The 15565-nt window shown below is 47.4% G+C and overlaps 1 protein-coding gene across 2 annotated transcripts in view; it reads left to right on the top strand.

Annotated features, from left to right (window-relative positions):
- Positions 1–15565, top strand: part of LOC132453955 (tudor domain-containing protein 7A-like) — a 57688-nt gene that overhangs the window by 26252 nt on the left and 15871 nt on the right. For both annotated transcript variants that reach the window (XM_060047058.1, XM_060047057.1), the window contains 11 exons: positions 1484–2899; positions 3244–3425; positions 4362–4554; positions 4972–5083; positions 9324–9541; positions 10242–10376; positions 10828–10911; positions 13931–14065; positions 14158–14265; positions 14421–14577; positions 14752–14924. In XM_060047058.1, the coding sequence (XP_059903041.1) occupies positions 1484–2899; positions 3244–3425; positions 4362–4554; positions 4972–5083; positions 9324–9541; positions 10242–10376; positions 10828–10911; positions 13931–14065; positions 14158–14265; positions 14421–14577; positions 14752–14924 (2913 nt within the window). The remainder of the gene's footprint in view (positions 1–1483; positions 2900–3243; positions 3426–4361; positions 4555–4971; positions 5084–9323; positions 9542–10241; positions 10377–10827; positions 10912–13930; positions 14066–14157; positions 14266–14420; positions 14578–14751; positions 14925–15565) is intronic.

The following is a 15565-nucleotide window of genomic DNA, read 5'->3' as shown; positions in this document are numbered from 1 at the left end:
CGACATGCATACACTTATTCCGATTAGTTTGGGGTTTAACTTAGGAAAGCTGCAGTAGTTCGCATTTGGTCCACTCCGCACTCCAAACTTGACCGCTGTCAAGGACGGTGGATTTATTGCCCGATTCATGTCTTTGTTATCACTCCGTAGTAGTTACAGTAGTCCGGTAACATATCAACCCCAGCGTGTCCGGTTGCTAAGCGACGGTCATGGGTGACTATGGGTGACACGGGTGGGTTAATGTGTTCGCGTATCGTCGTGTCCGCGCGCTTCCGAGATAACTTTGCAAGAGTACTACTACTGCTAGTACTACGGCTACGGTTGATGTGTATAAGTGACTCAATTATACACACCTTTTCTATCAAATAATTTTTCAGACATTTTTTGGGTCTTAATTTATGTATGTGTTGGTCTTAAAAAGTCTTAAAAAGTCTTAAATTTGACTTTAAAAATGGTGCAAGAACCATGCCAGTAGTTTTAAATGCCAAAACCGCGTCGGGCAGATACATATTAGACTTACGGATCTTGTTGTATTTCTGTTCAAAGTCCTCAATATATTCCCCCATCGGGACGTCATCTTTCCGTGATATCCGACCAAACTCAGAGTATGATTTATAAGCCTGGTCCTTTTCTTCTCTCATGAAGACTTTGTCAAGTTACTGAATCAACGTGGTCATTCCATTATCCTTATCCAGATCGTCAGCTGGTATTTCCAGGGCAATATCCCTAGCTCTACCTTTCAGCGATAGAGCTACTGCTAACGCTTGTTTTTTCCCGTCCAAGTCCGTCACCCGTTTCCACATTTCCACTTAATTTTTCCAATTCTCGTAGGACTTCGCTTCGTCAAAACCCGGAGGCAATTTGTAGTTTTTAGAAGTAGCCATCTTCTGCTACCATGATAATTCCTAGCTACAATAATAGTCCGCAGTCAACTCGTCTAGCAGCCATTTAATTCCGCTCTCCACAGCATTAACAAATCACGTCGCCACACCGGCGGTCAACTCCCACGGCACGCAGAAAAAAGTACCTGCTAGCTGCGCACTCACGAGTAACACTCAACATCTAAAAGAATAGAGGCACCAACAAATTTAACTTGACGCCCGGTGGGCCATTAACGTCTCTCCGGGCTGTCGGGCTGATTACTGCGGGATAACATTATTGCGTTCATAAAAGTTCCTTGCAGCGCCGTCCGGCAGCCCGCAACCTCTCACTCACTCAACAGCCGCAACACTCACAAACTGTCAACGTCGCTACCAAGTCGATTTTGTATAGAGGGGCCCCACCGGAAGTGGTACAGCCCAGTTACTGCCTTTTGGAAACAAACCAAAAAATCTTCTCCTGTGATATCTGAGACCTGTTTTGTTTTTTGTAAATTCAGATAGTTGTTTGTTGTTGGATGCCTAGTTTAATGTCTGCCTGTTCTAGACTGCTTTGGACAGGTGTCTGGTTGAATTCCTTACTGGGTTTCTCCTGTGCTGTGCAGGTGGAAAACCTAAACAGTAGCAACAGAACTGACCGGCTGCTCTACCCACCTCTCCCTCCTAAGCCGACGGCAGGCAGACCCAGCGGCAACCCCTTCACCCTCACCTCACCCAAACCAGCCTCCCCCTCCGACCTGCCCTCACCCAAACCAGCCTCCCCCTCCGACCTGCCCTCACCCAAACCAGCCTCCCCCTCCACCCTGCCCTCACCCAAACCAGCCTCCCCCTCCACCCTGCCCTCACCCAAACCAGCCTCCCCCTCCACCCTGCCCTCACCCAAACCAGCCTCCCCCTCCACCCTGCCCTCACCCAAACCAGTCTCCCCCTCAACCCTGCCCTCACCCAAACCAGTCTCCCCCTCAACCCTGCCCTCACCCAAACCAGTCTCCCCCTCCACTCTGCCCTCACCCAACCCTGACTCCCCCTTTACCCTGCCCCCACCCAAACCAGCTTCCCCCTTCATCTTCACTTCACCCAAACCAGCCTCCCCCTCAACTCTGCCCTCACCCAAACCAGTTTCCCCCTTCATCTTCACTTCACCCAAACCAGCCTCCCCCTCCACTCTGCCCTCACCCAACCCTTCCTCCCCCTTTACCCTGCCCTCACCCAAACCAGTCTCCCCCTCCTTCTCCTCACCCAAGCCATTCTTCCCCTCTACCATCTATACCTCCCTCCCCTCACCCAAACCATCCTCCTCGATTACAAGTTTCTCCTCCCTCCCCTCACCCAAACCATCCTCCTCCTTCACAAGTTTCTCCTCCCTCCCCTCACCTAAACCATCCTCCTCCACAAGTTTCTCCTCCCTCCCCTCACCTAAACCATCCTCCTCCTTCACAAGTTTCTCCTCCCTCCCCTCACCTAAACCATCCTCCTCCTTCACAAGTTTCTCCTCCCTCCCCTCACCCAAACCATCCTCCTCGTTCACCAGCCTCACCTCCCTCCCTTCACCCAGACCAGCCTCCCCCTCCAATAGCTTCCCCATGTCCAACCCGGCGTCCATCCTCGGCCCAAGCCCCATCTCCCCCATCTCCCCTGGCAGCCCCCTGACCCCCCCCACCTACCTGTTCTCCCCCACCTCTGCAGAGAGCTCCCCAGTTAAAGACACGGCCTCGACGGCCTCTGCCAGCCTCTGGAGCCCCTCCCGGAGCCCAGGCTTCGCCCCTAATATGCCTACCGCCGTTTCCAACGCTGCTGGCTCTCCCCCCAATTCCTCCGCCGTTAGCCCGTTGAGCCCTGAGCTGCAGGATAGGCTTCTGGAGCTCCTGTCGAAGTACAGCAACGGGCTGTGGACCCACGCCCTGCCCCAGCTCTTCCTGGACACATACAAGATGGCCTTCCCCAAGGCTGTGTTGGCCCAGCTGTCACTGCTGGAGGACATCTGCTCGGTGGATTACCCTGTTTCACATGACCGAAGCAAGGTCAGGGGAACACAATGCTCTGTAGACCACCTCCTGGTGGTTAACATGCACCAGTCGTAGGGTATTTTATTTTGTAGCAACTCAAGTTGTGATTACGCTTGAGTGGTTCTCTGCCTCACTGTTCTAATCACAACCACAACTTATAGTTTGCTTGTGACTACCACCACATCATCAGTTGAACACTTTATTCACGGTGCATTATGGTTATTGAGTAGTGTACTATAAAGGGAACTAAATCTGTGCACTCCCACATTTCAGTAGCAAATGGTTGACTCCGGAAATAATACATTTGTAGGGAACAAGCAGATTCTCTTAACACTAGCGTTCCCCTCTGTCCCCTTCAGGCCATTCTGTATGAGCGGAGGGAAGCAGAGAGCCAGAGGGCGGAGCCGTGCTGCTCCACGGCCCCTGCCTCTGGTGTCCCGGTTCTGGGAGTCCAGGCGCTCCCTTCCCTGACCCTCCCAACGGAGCAGTACCCCTCTGTGTTGGTGACCGAAGCCCGGGGGAGTGACCGGGTCACCGTCAGGTAGGAGGCTGGTGCAGCATAGGGCACTCAGTTGCACACATACATACTTACACACAATCTCACTTACACTCCCACTCTCACACACTCACTCTCAAACACGCAAACATGTGGTGATCATGAGGCGGGGGTTTTGTTTGCTGCTTTGTTGTCATATGGCAGGGGTTAATCTAAACCGGGAAAGAGGGGCGCTGCGCCTCCTTGTTTCAACCCAGCGCCTCCTTGTCGAAAATTTTAAATTACTTAAAATCTCCCGGAATGGAGAGCGAGTGAGCAAGACCGCGCACAGGAGTCAGACGTGCTCCTAACCGCGTTCGCATCTGTGTAGCGAGCGCGCAGCACAACAGAGAGGGATCTAGAAACTGTGCATGAGGCAGTGTGCACGTGAGCCTCAGGTGCCTCCTGATTGGCCTGGATCGGTAAGTCAACCAATCAGTTTACAGTGTAGGCGGGCTTTTATCTCTTCTCCCGAACCAAATTTATCAGTTCAGTGAATCTGAGAGTTTTACTAATTTAAATAATAAAGATAAAGTGTTCTTCCAGCAGGTTCCCGAAGTACGTGTTTTTTTTTTCTATATACATTACTGTATGTAATGTTCTGCATCTATGGTAACTTAGCCATTTTGAGTAATTTGGCCTTACTATACGAGTCAACATACTGGTCCTTCACAAGCCTCAGAATGATCCATTTCTACCTCAAATTTTCAAAAGCTCCGCACCGCGTGAATTTTTTCTAGAAAAACCCCTGATATGGCATTATATTATCATGCTGTTCCCCTACATCGGATTGGCCGTGACCTGTGTAATTGTGACGAACAACCAATGAGAATGCAGGATGGGGTTCTTTTTTGATGTTACAGTAACGTAGAAATTGGCATATTGATCGGACTCTCCCCTGAATGCCCTTTGGCTTCTGCCGTGCTTTCTCTGTGACCACAGGTACGTCGGGAAGGGCTACTCCAAAGCCCAGGAGTCCATGGAGAACGCTATGCTCGCCTTCTACACCCAGAGCCCCACCCCCGACACCCTGCCCAGCCCTGCCATTGGTCAGCTGGCCGCGGTCACCGGGGATGCTGGAGATGAGCTGGCCAGGGTCCAGGTCATAGAGGACATGACCTCTGAAAAGGTCAAGGTGAGGCGTGATACTTTGTTTAGTATTGGTAACTTTTACTGCCCTGGTAGGTCATCAACTCCATTAGGTGGCTTTCATATAGGAAGTTGCACTACCTCTTACCAGTTGTACCTTGGTATCTTACACCAGGTGTACCTTGGTATCTTACACCAGGTGTACCATGGTATCTTACACCAGGTGTACCATGGTATCTTACACCAGGTGTACCATGGTATCTTACACCAGGTGAACCATGGTATCTTACACCAAGTGTACCATGGTATCTTACACCAGGTGAACCATGGTATCTTACACCAGGTGAACCATGGTATCTTACACCAGGTGTACCATGGTATCTTACTCCAGGTGTATCATGGTATCTTACACAAAGAGTACCATGTTATCTTACACCAGGTGTACCATGTTATCTTACACCAGGTGTACTATGTGGACTATGGCTTCTCTATGGAGGTGAGCTCCAGCAGTCTACTCGTTCTGCCTCAGGACTTCCTCACACTCCCCTTCCAGGCCACCACCGTCCAGCTAGCAGGTAGAGTTACACCACCTAGAAAACACTTGTAGTCCAGCTAGCAGGTAGAGTTACACCACCTAGAACAGGGGTTCTCAACTGGTCTCACTCTGGGACCCAAATTTTCCCATGGTCATTAAGTCGCGACCCACTTTTATAGTCCTTCAAACCAAGCAAATGTATTTTTTTAAAGGCTTTGAAAACTCAAGTCTTTGACATGTATGCTCTTTTTTATTGAGCAAAGTGCATTTCAAACATGAAGTAACAAAATTGAGACCAACAAAATGAGATATTTGACTTCTATCTCTGCATTCAAAGCACATTCAGAAGAACCTGAGGAGGACCATGCAACAGCATGCAGACAAAATTGAATATCAAATTGCACAAAATAAAGACCCACAAAATAAAACAAGGTCATTTCACTGCATTCAGGCCACATCAATAAGAAAGTACCATGACAAGTGAATGAAATAATCAAAAGTGTACAAAGTAATAATGGTCACAGAATTATACATTTCACTTCTATGTAGGCCTATTCAGAAATAATAAGGAACTTAGGAGGACCATTACACTGCATGTACAAAAAGTATAATAAAATAAATAACAAAAACAATTAAAGATCTACAAAACGGATATGTTCACCTAACCTGTCATTTGGGGAAGTCAGTGAGACAGCTGGGCATGTGGTTTGTTCTTAATGAGAGTTTTAAAGCCTGGGAGGACAGTAGACAGAGCTACCCTCAGATCATGCTCAGTGTCCAGTCTGTTTCTCTGCTTTGACTTGAGCTGCAACAAGGTGGAAAAGCCACTTTCACACAGATAGGTTGTGCTGAATGGTAGGAGCGTTTTGACTGCAAGAGTCGCGAGGGATGGATACTCACTCATCACATCGCTGCACCAGAAGTGGGAAAGGGCTACCTCGCCAAATCTCTTTTTCATCGTCTGGTCACATGACAGCTCCACCAGCTGATGCTCTTCGTTGCTCGGCAACATGATGCTTTCCATGTCGATGCGGAAGGGGTCGCGTATCCAAGCATCATTATCTCTGTATTTCTCAGGGAAGTAGTGGTCAAACCGAGCTTGAAGTTTAGTAAGATGCGCACTGAGGTTTTTTTTTAAGTCACTTTTGGCCGCGGTGTCCAGCTGCTGTACTTCATGGCAAGCATTGGGAAACATGTCCAGTCTGTCTTTGGATAAATGATTTACCCACAGTGTTATTTTATTTTTTTCTTGAACGCAGAGATTTTGTCGGACTGTTAAAAAATATTGTGTCTTCTTCCTTGCATAGACACGTTTAATGCGTTGAGGTGCTCAAACACATCAGCAAGATATGCAACTTGTGCCAGCCAGATTTCGTTGTCAAACAGTTCAGCATATGGGGAGTTATTCTCTGAGAGGAAGGTGGCGATTTCTGTTTTAAGTTCATAAAAACGTGACAACACCTTACCCCACGATAGCCAGCGGACTTCTGAGTGATACAACACTTGGTATGTGCTCGGAGCCCAAATCTTTACACAGCTTTGAGAAGCAGCGGCTGTTTTTTGCACTACGTTTTATGTGGTTCACCACTTTGATTACATCTTTCATGGCCTCGTCGAGCACCGGCACCATATCCTTGGCCGCCAGCGCTTCACGGTGCAAAAAACAGTGGTTCCATGTAGGGCTGCACGATATGGGAAAAATATGATATCGCGATATTTTTTGGCTGAATGGCGATACACGATATACATCTCGATATTTTCTATAGAGTGGGTTAGATGTTTTTTTTGTAAGTCAAAAGCCACATGTGAGATGTTGCAAGCACTTTTATTAAAACATAGGTCAGTATGACTGCAACATATGATTTTGTATCGTTATTTTCAACAGAATTGAATGAACATTTAAAAAAAAGGGACGTTTTTTTCACCTTCTTCACAAAATAATCACCTATGCAAAACAATATAAAGCTGTAGGTTACACACATTAGCTACCATTAAGAGCATTGGCTTCGTCGCATTGTCCTGCGTACTACGGTGAGGGTTTCAGTGCGCCGTAACTTTAATCCCCCGCCCCCTCCCTTCTCCCTTCCATTTGGGAACATGTTTGGTTTCATTTTGCTTGTTTCGTATATTTCGCATTCCTCATACTGCACTTTGTGCCGCTGCTGTAAATGGTGGAACAGATTTGTCGTGCTTCCACTTTTAGTCGCAACGGTTTTGCTACACTCTCTACAGATGACCTGCAGCTGCTGCTCATCTGTTTTTTTTAAACCCGAACTATTCCCAAATTATGGAGCCGTTGTTTCTCCTCTTTGAAACAATTTCGTCTCCCTCCGCCGTCTCGTTTTCTCTTATGGGTATCATCCATGCTTGTTGTGTTGTGAGGGGGCGGCAATGAGGCGTCTTTGCACATGGCACGTTCGGAAAGACGGAGGGGGAGGGGTCGCGCTCAGTCTCCAAGGCAAGCGCTGTAGACGCTTGAGGGGGAAACTGACCATTTTAACGCATATCGATATAAACGATATTATCAAATCTTGTATCTCCTTGGAAATTATATCGATTTATACCACGGTCTGCGGGAATACTCGATTCTGATTGGATGCAGGGTGTGCATTAACTCCTGATATACGGACACCTGGACAAGTAGTTCCGTCAAATTGTCTGTTTACCGTTCTCAATTAATGCGCTAGCTGGCGTATCGTCTCTAAAATAGTAGTAACCATAGCAACGGGAAACAAAACAAAGCTCAGCGGACTATAATACCTCCCGCTACCTCCCGTTCTAAAGTCGTAGCTATGGTCCGTCCTAATTACTGGAGGAGTGAACAACGTTTCCGTTGCATGAGAACCCAACGTGCGTGTAATGGTGGTTCCGGCTATTAGTCGGACCCTCAGGCGTAACCAGGGAAACAAATGTATGTTTTGTGGAAAACTTTATATTCAGATTGTAAAACGCATGAAAATATAAATTAATGGTCTTAATTTGGTCACCGTTGGTAAGTGACCGTGGTATAAGCGGGATAATGCCCTTCGAGGTGTCCATTATCAGGAATTACATATCGTGCATAGCCGATATATCCTGCAGCCCTAGTTCCACGTCGCATCAGGTGCTCTCTCCAGAATTTGCTTCACCACACCGGAATGTTTCCCGGTCATGGCAGCAGCGCCATCAATTGTGATTCCCACGCAGTATTCCCAGCTCAGGCCCACTGAGCTCAAATACAAATCCACAGTGTTGAAAATGTCCTCTGTCTTTGTAGTGGTAGGGAGATCTCTGCTGCAGAGAAACTGTTCCTGCACATCACCATCCCATACGTGTCTCACATAAACCAACAAAATAGCATGGTTAGCTATATCGGTGGATTCGTCCATCTGCAGGGCATAGTAGGGGCTTGCTTGGACGCGGGCTGTGGTCTGTTCTTTAATATTACAAGATTACAAGATGTCCTGAATACGTCGAGCTACAGTATCATTGGACAGTGGTATGGTTATCAACCTGTCTGCCGCTGATTGACCCAGCACCTCTCTCACCATATCCATGGCTGCAGGTAAAATAAGCTCTTCGGCTATTGTGTGGGGTTTCTTCGCCTTCGCAATACGGTGAGCTACGTGGTAAGAGGCACGGAGAGCTTCCTCTTGTTTGGAGCAAGACGCTGTCAGACACTTCTGTGAACTCCTCAGCTTCTGGAGGTGTCTTTGAAAAAAACTCCACCGGCTTGTCTTTACATGCAGGATGTTTAGTATCCAAATGGCGCTTCAGTTTTGATGGTTTCATGCTCTCATTTGCAAGCACTTCACTACATATAACACACTGGGGTTTCTGTCCCTTATTATCCTCAATGAACGAAAATCCGCATTTTAAACCCACCGGGTCATATTTACGCTTCGCCATCGCAACACAAATTTAAAGTGAGCGTCAATCAAATGGCAGTTACCATGGCTACCGCACGGCTGCACGTGTCTGACGCATGCCTTTCAAAATAAATCATTTTTCAAAATAAAAGACAGGTCAAACATCAGATGCGAAAATATTATTTACTTTTTTTGACCAGCTGTCCGCGACCCATCCAGAACGGGTCTGCGACCCACTTTTGGGTCACGACCCACCAGTTGAGAACCACTGACCTAGAACACACTTGTAGTCCAGCTAACAGGTAGAGTTACACCACCTAGAACACACTTGTAGTCCAGCTAGCAGGTAGTTACACCACCTAGAACACATTCCCCGTCCAGCGAGCAGGTAGAGTTACACCTAGGACACAGCATGGTTCTGTGGGCCCTCAGGTCTGGAGGCATGGAGCTCCAAGCCGGTGGTTGTGTCGGCTCTGGAGCGCCTGGCCGTGGGGCGCATCCTGCTGATGGAGACGGTGGAGGCGTGTCCAGGAGAGAAGCCCCCGCTGGTGGTCCTCTACGACACATCGCAGGACGATGACCTCAACATCAACGCAGCCTGCCGGAAGGCCCTGCAGGACCACGCCGCCCAGGACCACGCCCCCCTCATAGTGAGTCATGACCGGGCCGGGTAACTGATGCTGGGGGGTAGGGGTGTCCGTGTCAGGATGTGATGATGATGACTGTGTACCAGGATGTGATGATGATGATGATGACTGTGTACCAGGGTGTGATGATGATGACTGTGTACCAGGGTGTGATAATGATGACTGTGTACCAGGGTGTGATAATGATGACTGTGTACCAGGGTGTGATGATGATGACTGTGTACCAGGGTTTGATGATGATGATACCTGTGTACCAGGGTTTGATGATGATGATGACTGTGTACCAGGGTGTGATGATGACTGTGTACCAGGGTGTGATGATGATGACTGTGTACCAGGGTGTGATGATGACTGTGTACCAGGGTGTGATGATGATGACTGTGTACCAGGGTGTGATGATGATGACTGTGTACCAGGGTGTGATGATGACTGTGTACCAGGGTGTGATGATGATGACTGTGTACCAGGGTGTGATGATGATGACTGTGTACCAGGGTGTGATGATGATGATACCTGTGTACCAGGGTGTGATGATGATGACTGTGTACCAGGGTTTGGTGATGATGACTGTGTACCAGGGTGTGATGATGATGATGACTGTGTACCAGGGTGTGATGATGATGATAATGACTGTGTGTACCAGGGTGTGATGATGATAACTGTGTGTACCAGGGTGGGATGATGATAGCTGTGTGTTGTGCAGGTAAGCAGCAGGTACCAGGACGTGTGGGTCACCAACGTGTCTTCAGAAGGGTTCCTCTCCTGCCAGCTCCCCTGTAGAGGGCGCTCCTCTCTCAGTGGCCTGCTGGCCAAGATAGAGGCCTTCTTCTCCTGTCAGGTACCGGACACTAAGGCCACCAATTTTGTTTGGTTCCGGTTTCCGACCGACCCTGTCAATTTATGTGCGACCCAAATTATTTTATGAGCTTTAAAAAAAAAAAGCTCATAAAATTCTTTGAGGTTCTTGTACAGAACCTCTTCATTCTGTACAAGGATGAGCGAATTTTCTCGTTTTTAAATGAAAACAACCTACCTATCATTCGCTGCCGCTGGAAAAAATAAAATAAATTCCCTACCTACCCATGACCTCAACTGACAACCAACTTTTTTTTTTTTTAGGCCTAAGGGACCTTTCACCCAGAAACATAAACAAACCGATTTTCAACCTGAGCACATACTGTAGCCGGGGGTTAGCACGTAGCCGTGTGTTAGCACGTAGCCGTGTGTTAGCAGGTGCCGTTGGTGCGTGGTGGAGTGCTGTCTTAATGACTGCAGTGCTGTCTCTCCAGGTGACGTCGGAGTGTCTGGTGTCCCAACCCTTCAGCGGGAAGCTGTGTCTGGCCCGTCATAGAGGGAAGTGGTCCCGAGCAGAGGTACCGCTCTCCATTCACCCAGAGAGAGATGTTTTCTTAAAGGTGCTGTCGTGATAATTGAGAGCTGTAAGGAGAGAGAGCAGAAAAGAGTAGAAGAGGGAAGGATTTAGAAACCAACAATCGGACTGGGAGGAAAAAATGTTTTGAGGGGCACAGTCCACAAAAGAAAGGACACAACTAAATACTAGGAAACTAAATGGAGGGATTAGGAAGATTGTATTTCACTCTTACAATAAGGAAGAGGTTATATATTGGATGCTGCCATCTGTATTCTATAAATTAACCATAAAAGTGAACAAAAATATTTCATATCAAAGAAATCTGCGTTGCAACTAGGCCTGCAGCGGATTCGAATTGTATCCGAATCCGTTCGGTTCGTTTACCACAGTTCGGAGCATTCTGGAGATCCGCGGATTTCGGTTTCATGAAGGCATTGCCTTATGTAGCGTATTTTGCCTACTGTAGCCTACGTCCGATACAAAGGGTGTTTAGGACCCAGCGGAATGCATTCTCTCCAGTGCTGCCCGCGCCAATGAGACTTTTCCTGCCCCTCCCTTCAGCCTGTCAGCGTTCAAAACAAACTGGGCTTTAAACTTTAAGCGGTCCATGACAATTTATGAATGGAAAAGATGAATGGAAATGACAATAAGAGGAAATTTGAGGAAGCACCAGCCTCATTAAAGTCAGCCGTGTGGGATCATTTCGGTTTTAGTGTGGAGTGCGATGATCAGGGGAAAAAGACAGTTGGCAAGCAAAGGACAGTATGCAAACACTGTTTCTCGTCCTTCGTTTACTCCTCGGGTAGCACTTCGAATATGGCAGGACACCTTCGCCGCAGCCACCCAACTATTAATGTGAGTGGAACAGCTAGAAAAGATCTGGGCTCATCTTCAAAGAAAAAGTCCGCCTTTTTACTATCACCGACATGATCCTAATCCGAACCGTATCAGAAACCGAGGCCCAAACCGGTTATCTGAACCGAACCGTGGACACACTGATCCGTTTCACCACTAGTTGCAACACGTCCAAACATTTCGGCTTAAAATCTGAACCTGTGTCAGCGTTACAGGAACTTATTTTAAAAGGTGGAAAAATAACAGTTACGGGTAGAAAAATCATGCGTTAATATTTAGTTAGTCACCAGTTGCCAAGAAGTGCAGCTTGATCAGTCATTTACCGTATTTTCCAAGAGATAAGCCGCACCGGAGTATAAACCTCAGCAGCTAAATTGAATGATGTGTGCATATATAAGCCGCACTGGACTATAAACCGCAGGTGTTTTAATGTTTAATTACCATTAGGGCTGGCCCGAATGCCATTTTTCAGGCTTCGAATACTCGTTGGTTTTTCCGAGCGAATATTCGAATACTCGTTCCAGAAAAAAACACCATCAAAAACGGCATTAATAATCCCTATATACTCCCTGGAACCGATTTTGACAGTATCTGCATATTTTGTTGAAGTTTTAATAGCTTTTGAACGTTAATTAGTAGGCCTAAGTAGGTTGACGTTCCTTTAGTTTATCCCCGTGAAAGCGAACAGCTGTTGTTCCGTTCCAAATCAGCTGTCCTCTGCCATCTACCCCTTATGGGAGCTTTTCAATTCATCCTTGAACGTGCATCTTTTCAGGGAATTTGTACAATAAATCCATAACCAAAACAGAATATTGATGGTCTTATGTGTCCATATTACATCCATTATATTGACCGGGTATTCCCAAGACGCTCACGCTCTGCAGCAAGCCAGTCACAGTTTATTGGCGCGGCGCTGTACAGCGAACGTAAACAACAAAGCTAAGGTTAGCATTTCGCTAAGTATGACTTTTCCTCCCGAGATCCCGCTAATGTTGTGTTATAAAGTATAGGGAAACAAGATATCTATTCTTCCTCCACCTCTCTCGCTTCTCTGCTTGGTGTCGCTGACGCTTATAGTTTGCCTCCCTCGCTCTGGTAACGTCACGTAGTGGAAAAAAAACAACGAAGCTCCGAATACTGATTTAAGCTTTGAATACTACGTTTTCCGAACGAGTATTCGAATAATTCGGGCCAGCCCTAATTACCATATGTAAAGGTTCGTGCACAGAGGGGATTGTCGGGAAAGAGATGGCTGTGTCGCTCTCGTAATGTCTCTCTTGCTCTCGTTCTGTCTCTCATACCACTCTCCGTTCCACTTTTACTTTTGCGCGCTACCTGTCTCACTCTTTTCCGGCCTCCAGCTTTTCCTGCTGGACCCCGCCTCTTAAAGGTGGGGGAGCCGCGGATCGGTCTTAGAGCCCATAGAGTTAGAGTTGGTGGGCTGTAACCTGTAAAATCCATAGATTTAGGAGGTCCCCTAGTGGCCGTTAGCTGTAAAAATCCATAGATTAGCCGCACCGTCATATAAGCCGCAGAATCGAAAAAAAGGCGCGGCTTATAGTCCGAAAATTACGGTAGTCTTTCCAGGTGAGATGGTCCCTTTAGTTTGTTTCAAATATCTGTGCATCGCCAGCTTCCAACTCTTTGGCGTAACGCTTGTGTAAGAACCAGTCTCTAGTGCTGCAATGGACTGGTAAGGCACCACGGTGCTGATCAGTCGTGTGAACGGTTCAGTTTGTGATCAGTTTGGTCACTAAACGGAGCGAAACAGATTGATGAACAACATTTCCACAGTTCAGTCTGCAAACCAATCCTGCTGTTCCTGAAAAAATGTGCTCTCGCACAGGTGCTCCTTAATGTAAATTCATGTTCACACAAGGGAGTTTCTTCTCTTATTTGTGAGCAAGATGGTTGACGGTAGATCCCTGTGCGCAGTAAGTTATTAACAGATATTCTGACAGAGCATTTTGTTCACTCTCTAACTGCTGACGGATGGCAGTTCCATTTATAACAAATTACCCAAATTATAGCTCTTAAATTTTCCCTACAGCGCCTCTTTAAATTTCTATTATATTTAAAGTACAAATATAACCACAAAAATACCGTAAGGCAATACAAATATAAAATGAAAACCTCAGGGTGTTAACAGTGGGGTGTGTCTGTAGATCTACAACCTTCACGGCGGCCGGGTGATGGACGTCGTCTTCATTGACCTCGGGGTCAGCTCCTCCATAGAGGTCACTGAGCTCCGGGAGGTCCCGCCTCCCTTCCTCACCGACCTCACCGTCCTCCCGGCCCAGGTCAGAACTTTCTACTGTAGTTCCCTGTAGCGTAGTCCTGCAGCAGCACTGGTATAAAGGTTTTATATGGTAAACATCTACGGTTCCGCCAGGCGGTGCGCTGTTTTCTAGCGGATCTGGAGGTCCCTGGAGGTCCCTGGAGTCCAGAAGCTCTCCTCTGGATAAGACAGACAGTCCTCAACATGCCCTGCAGCATGAAGGTACTCGCTCACCACAGTGCTCTGGGCTGTGTCTGTGCAGCAGAGTTCAGAGGTGTGTGTGTTGCAGGTGGAGGAGGTGCAGCAGAGGGGGGTGGGTGTGTGTGTGTTACAGCTGGAGAAGGTGCAACAGAGTTCAGAGTTGTGTTGATTCCCAGGTGGAGGAGGTGCAGCAGAGCGGTGAAGGTGCGGCGGTGTTCCAGGTGTCTCTTTTCTCTGGTTCTGATGACCAGAGCCTGAACCAGCAGCTGGTCCTCTCTGGTCTACTGGGTCAGCGCAAGGAGGAGAACAACAACTACATGGCGCTGGACGCAGGTACACCCTCATCACAGCAAATAGTAATGCTGTGATGAGGATAATCTTACTTCAGACCACTAGATGGTGGTAACCGATGGCTACATTCATATTTGTTCCCATCACAATGATAACAAAACATGCTGCTGTGATTGCACATTTCTGTATTTATCTCCGTCTCTTGTCTCCCTCCAGGTGATCTCAGTTCCCTGGTAGAAAAGTTGTCTCTGAATGGTCAGTCTGTGAGCGCTGTGCTCCCCAAGGCCCGGCCTGAAGCAGGGGACTCTCCTTCCAAACCTGCCCCATTAAAGCTCCCCACGGTGTGCAAGAATCATCTGCTGATGCCTCCCCTGGTGGAGCTCCCTCAGGTAACTGGAGCGGTGGTTCAGCAGGGTCACAACGACCCATGGACGTCCTATTTGGATGACCTCTTTCAACTGAAGGCCTCTATTGGCCTGGAAAGGGCATCGCATTTTGTTTAGTGTTGTACTAAACAAAAATAAGCCAATGGTACTGGAACTAGGACTGGGCGAATTGGCCTTAAAATATAATCATATTATTGTTATTCACTAAACAAACTAAAAAAGATGTGTGTATGTGCATTTTAAGGAGTGATTTTGTGCATAAAATGTGCTACACAGCGTAGCGCTATACTATAGGGAAGCCTCACTCGGAAGTGGGGCATGAAATACATCTCTGCTTGGACGGAGCTTCACCGCCCACACACAAGTGGAGTTTTATCTCCTAAAAGCTAAACTTTCACTCGGAAACAGCAGTCAACCGCTGCTGAGACAGAGCTGCACACAAACCACGCTGCCGGTGCCCCTTGGTCGTCAGGGTTTTTCGGCAGTATGGCAAATACATAGTATTTTACCCCTTTTCTAAATCTAGGATTTAGTAACAGTGATAAAATGGCGTACATTACTATGTTGACGTTGTGTAGGAATAATGACCACATTTAAAGCAAAAGAATGGTTTTGGGTTCACTGGCTATTTAATGAAGCGGTTT

This window comes from Gadus macrocephalus, chromosome 3 (assembly GCF_031168955.1).
Source record: "Gadus macrocephalus chromosome 3, ASM3116895v1".
NCBI classification, from domain to species: domain Eukaryota; kingdom Metazoa; phylum Chordata; class Actinopteri; order Gadiformes; family Gadidae; genus Gadus; species Gadus macrocephalus.
Note: the sequence above shows the minus strand (reverse complement) of the source record. Positions and strands in the feature narration are given on the sequence as shown.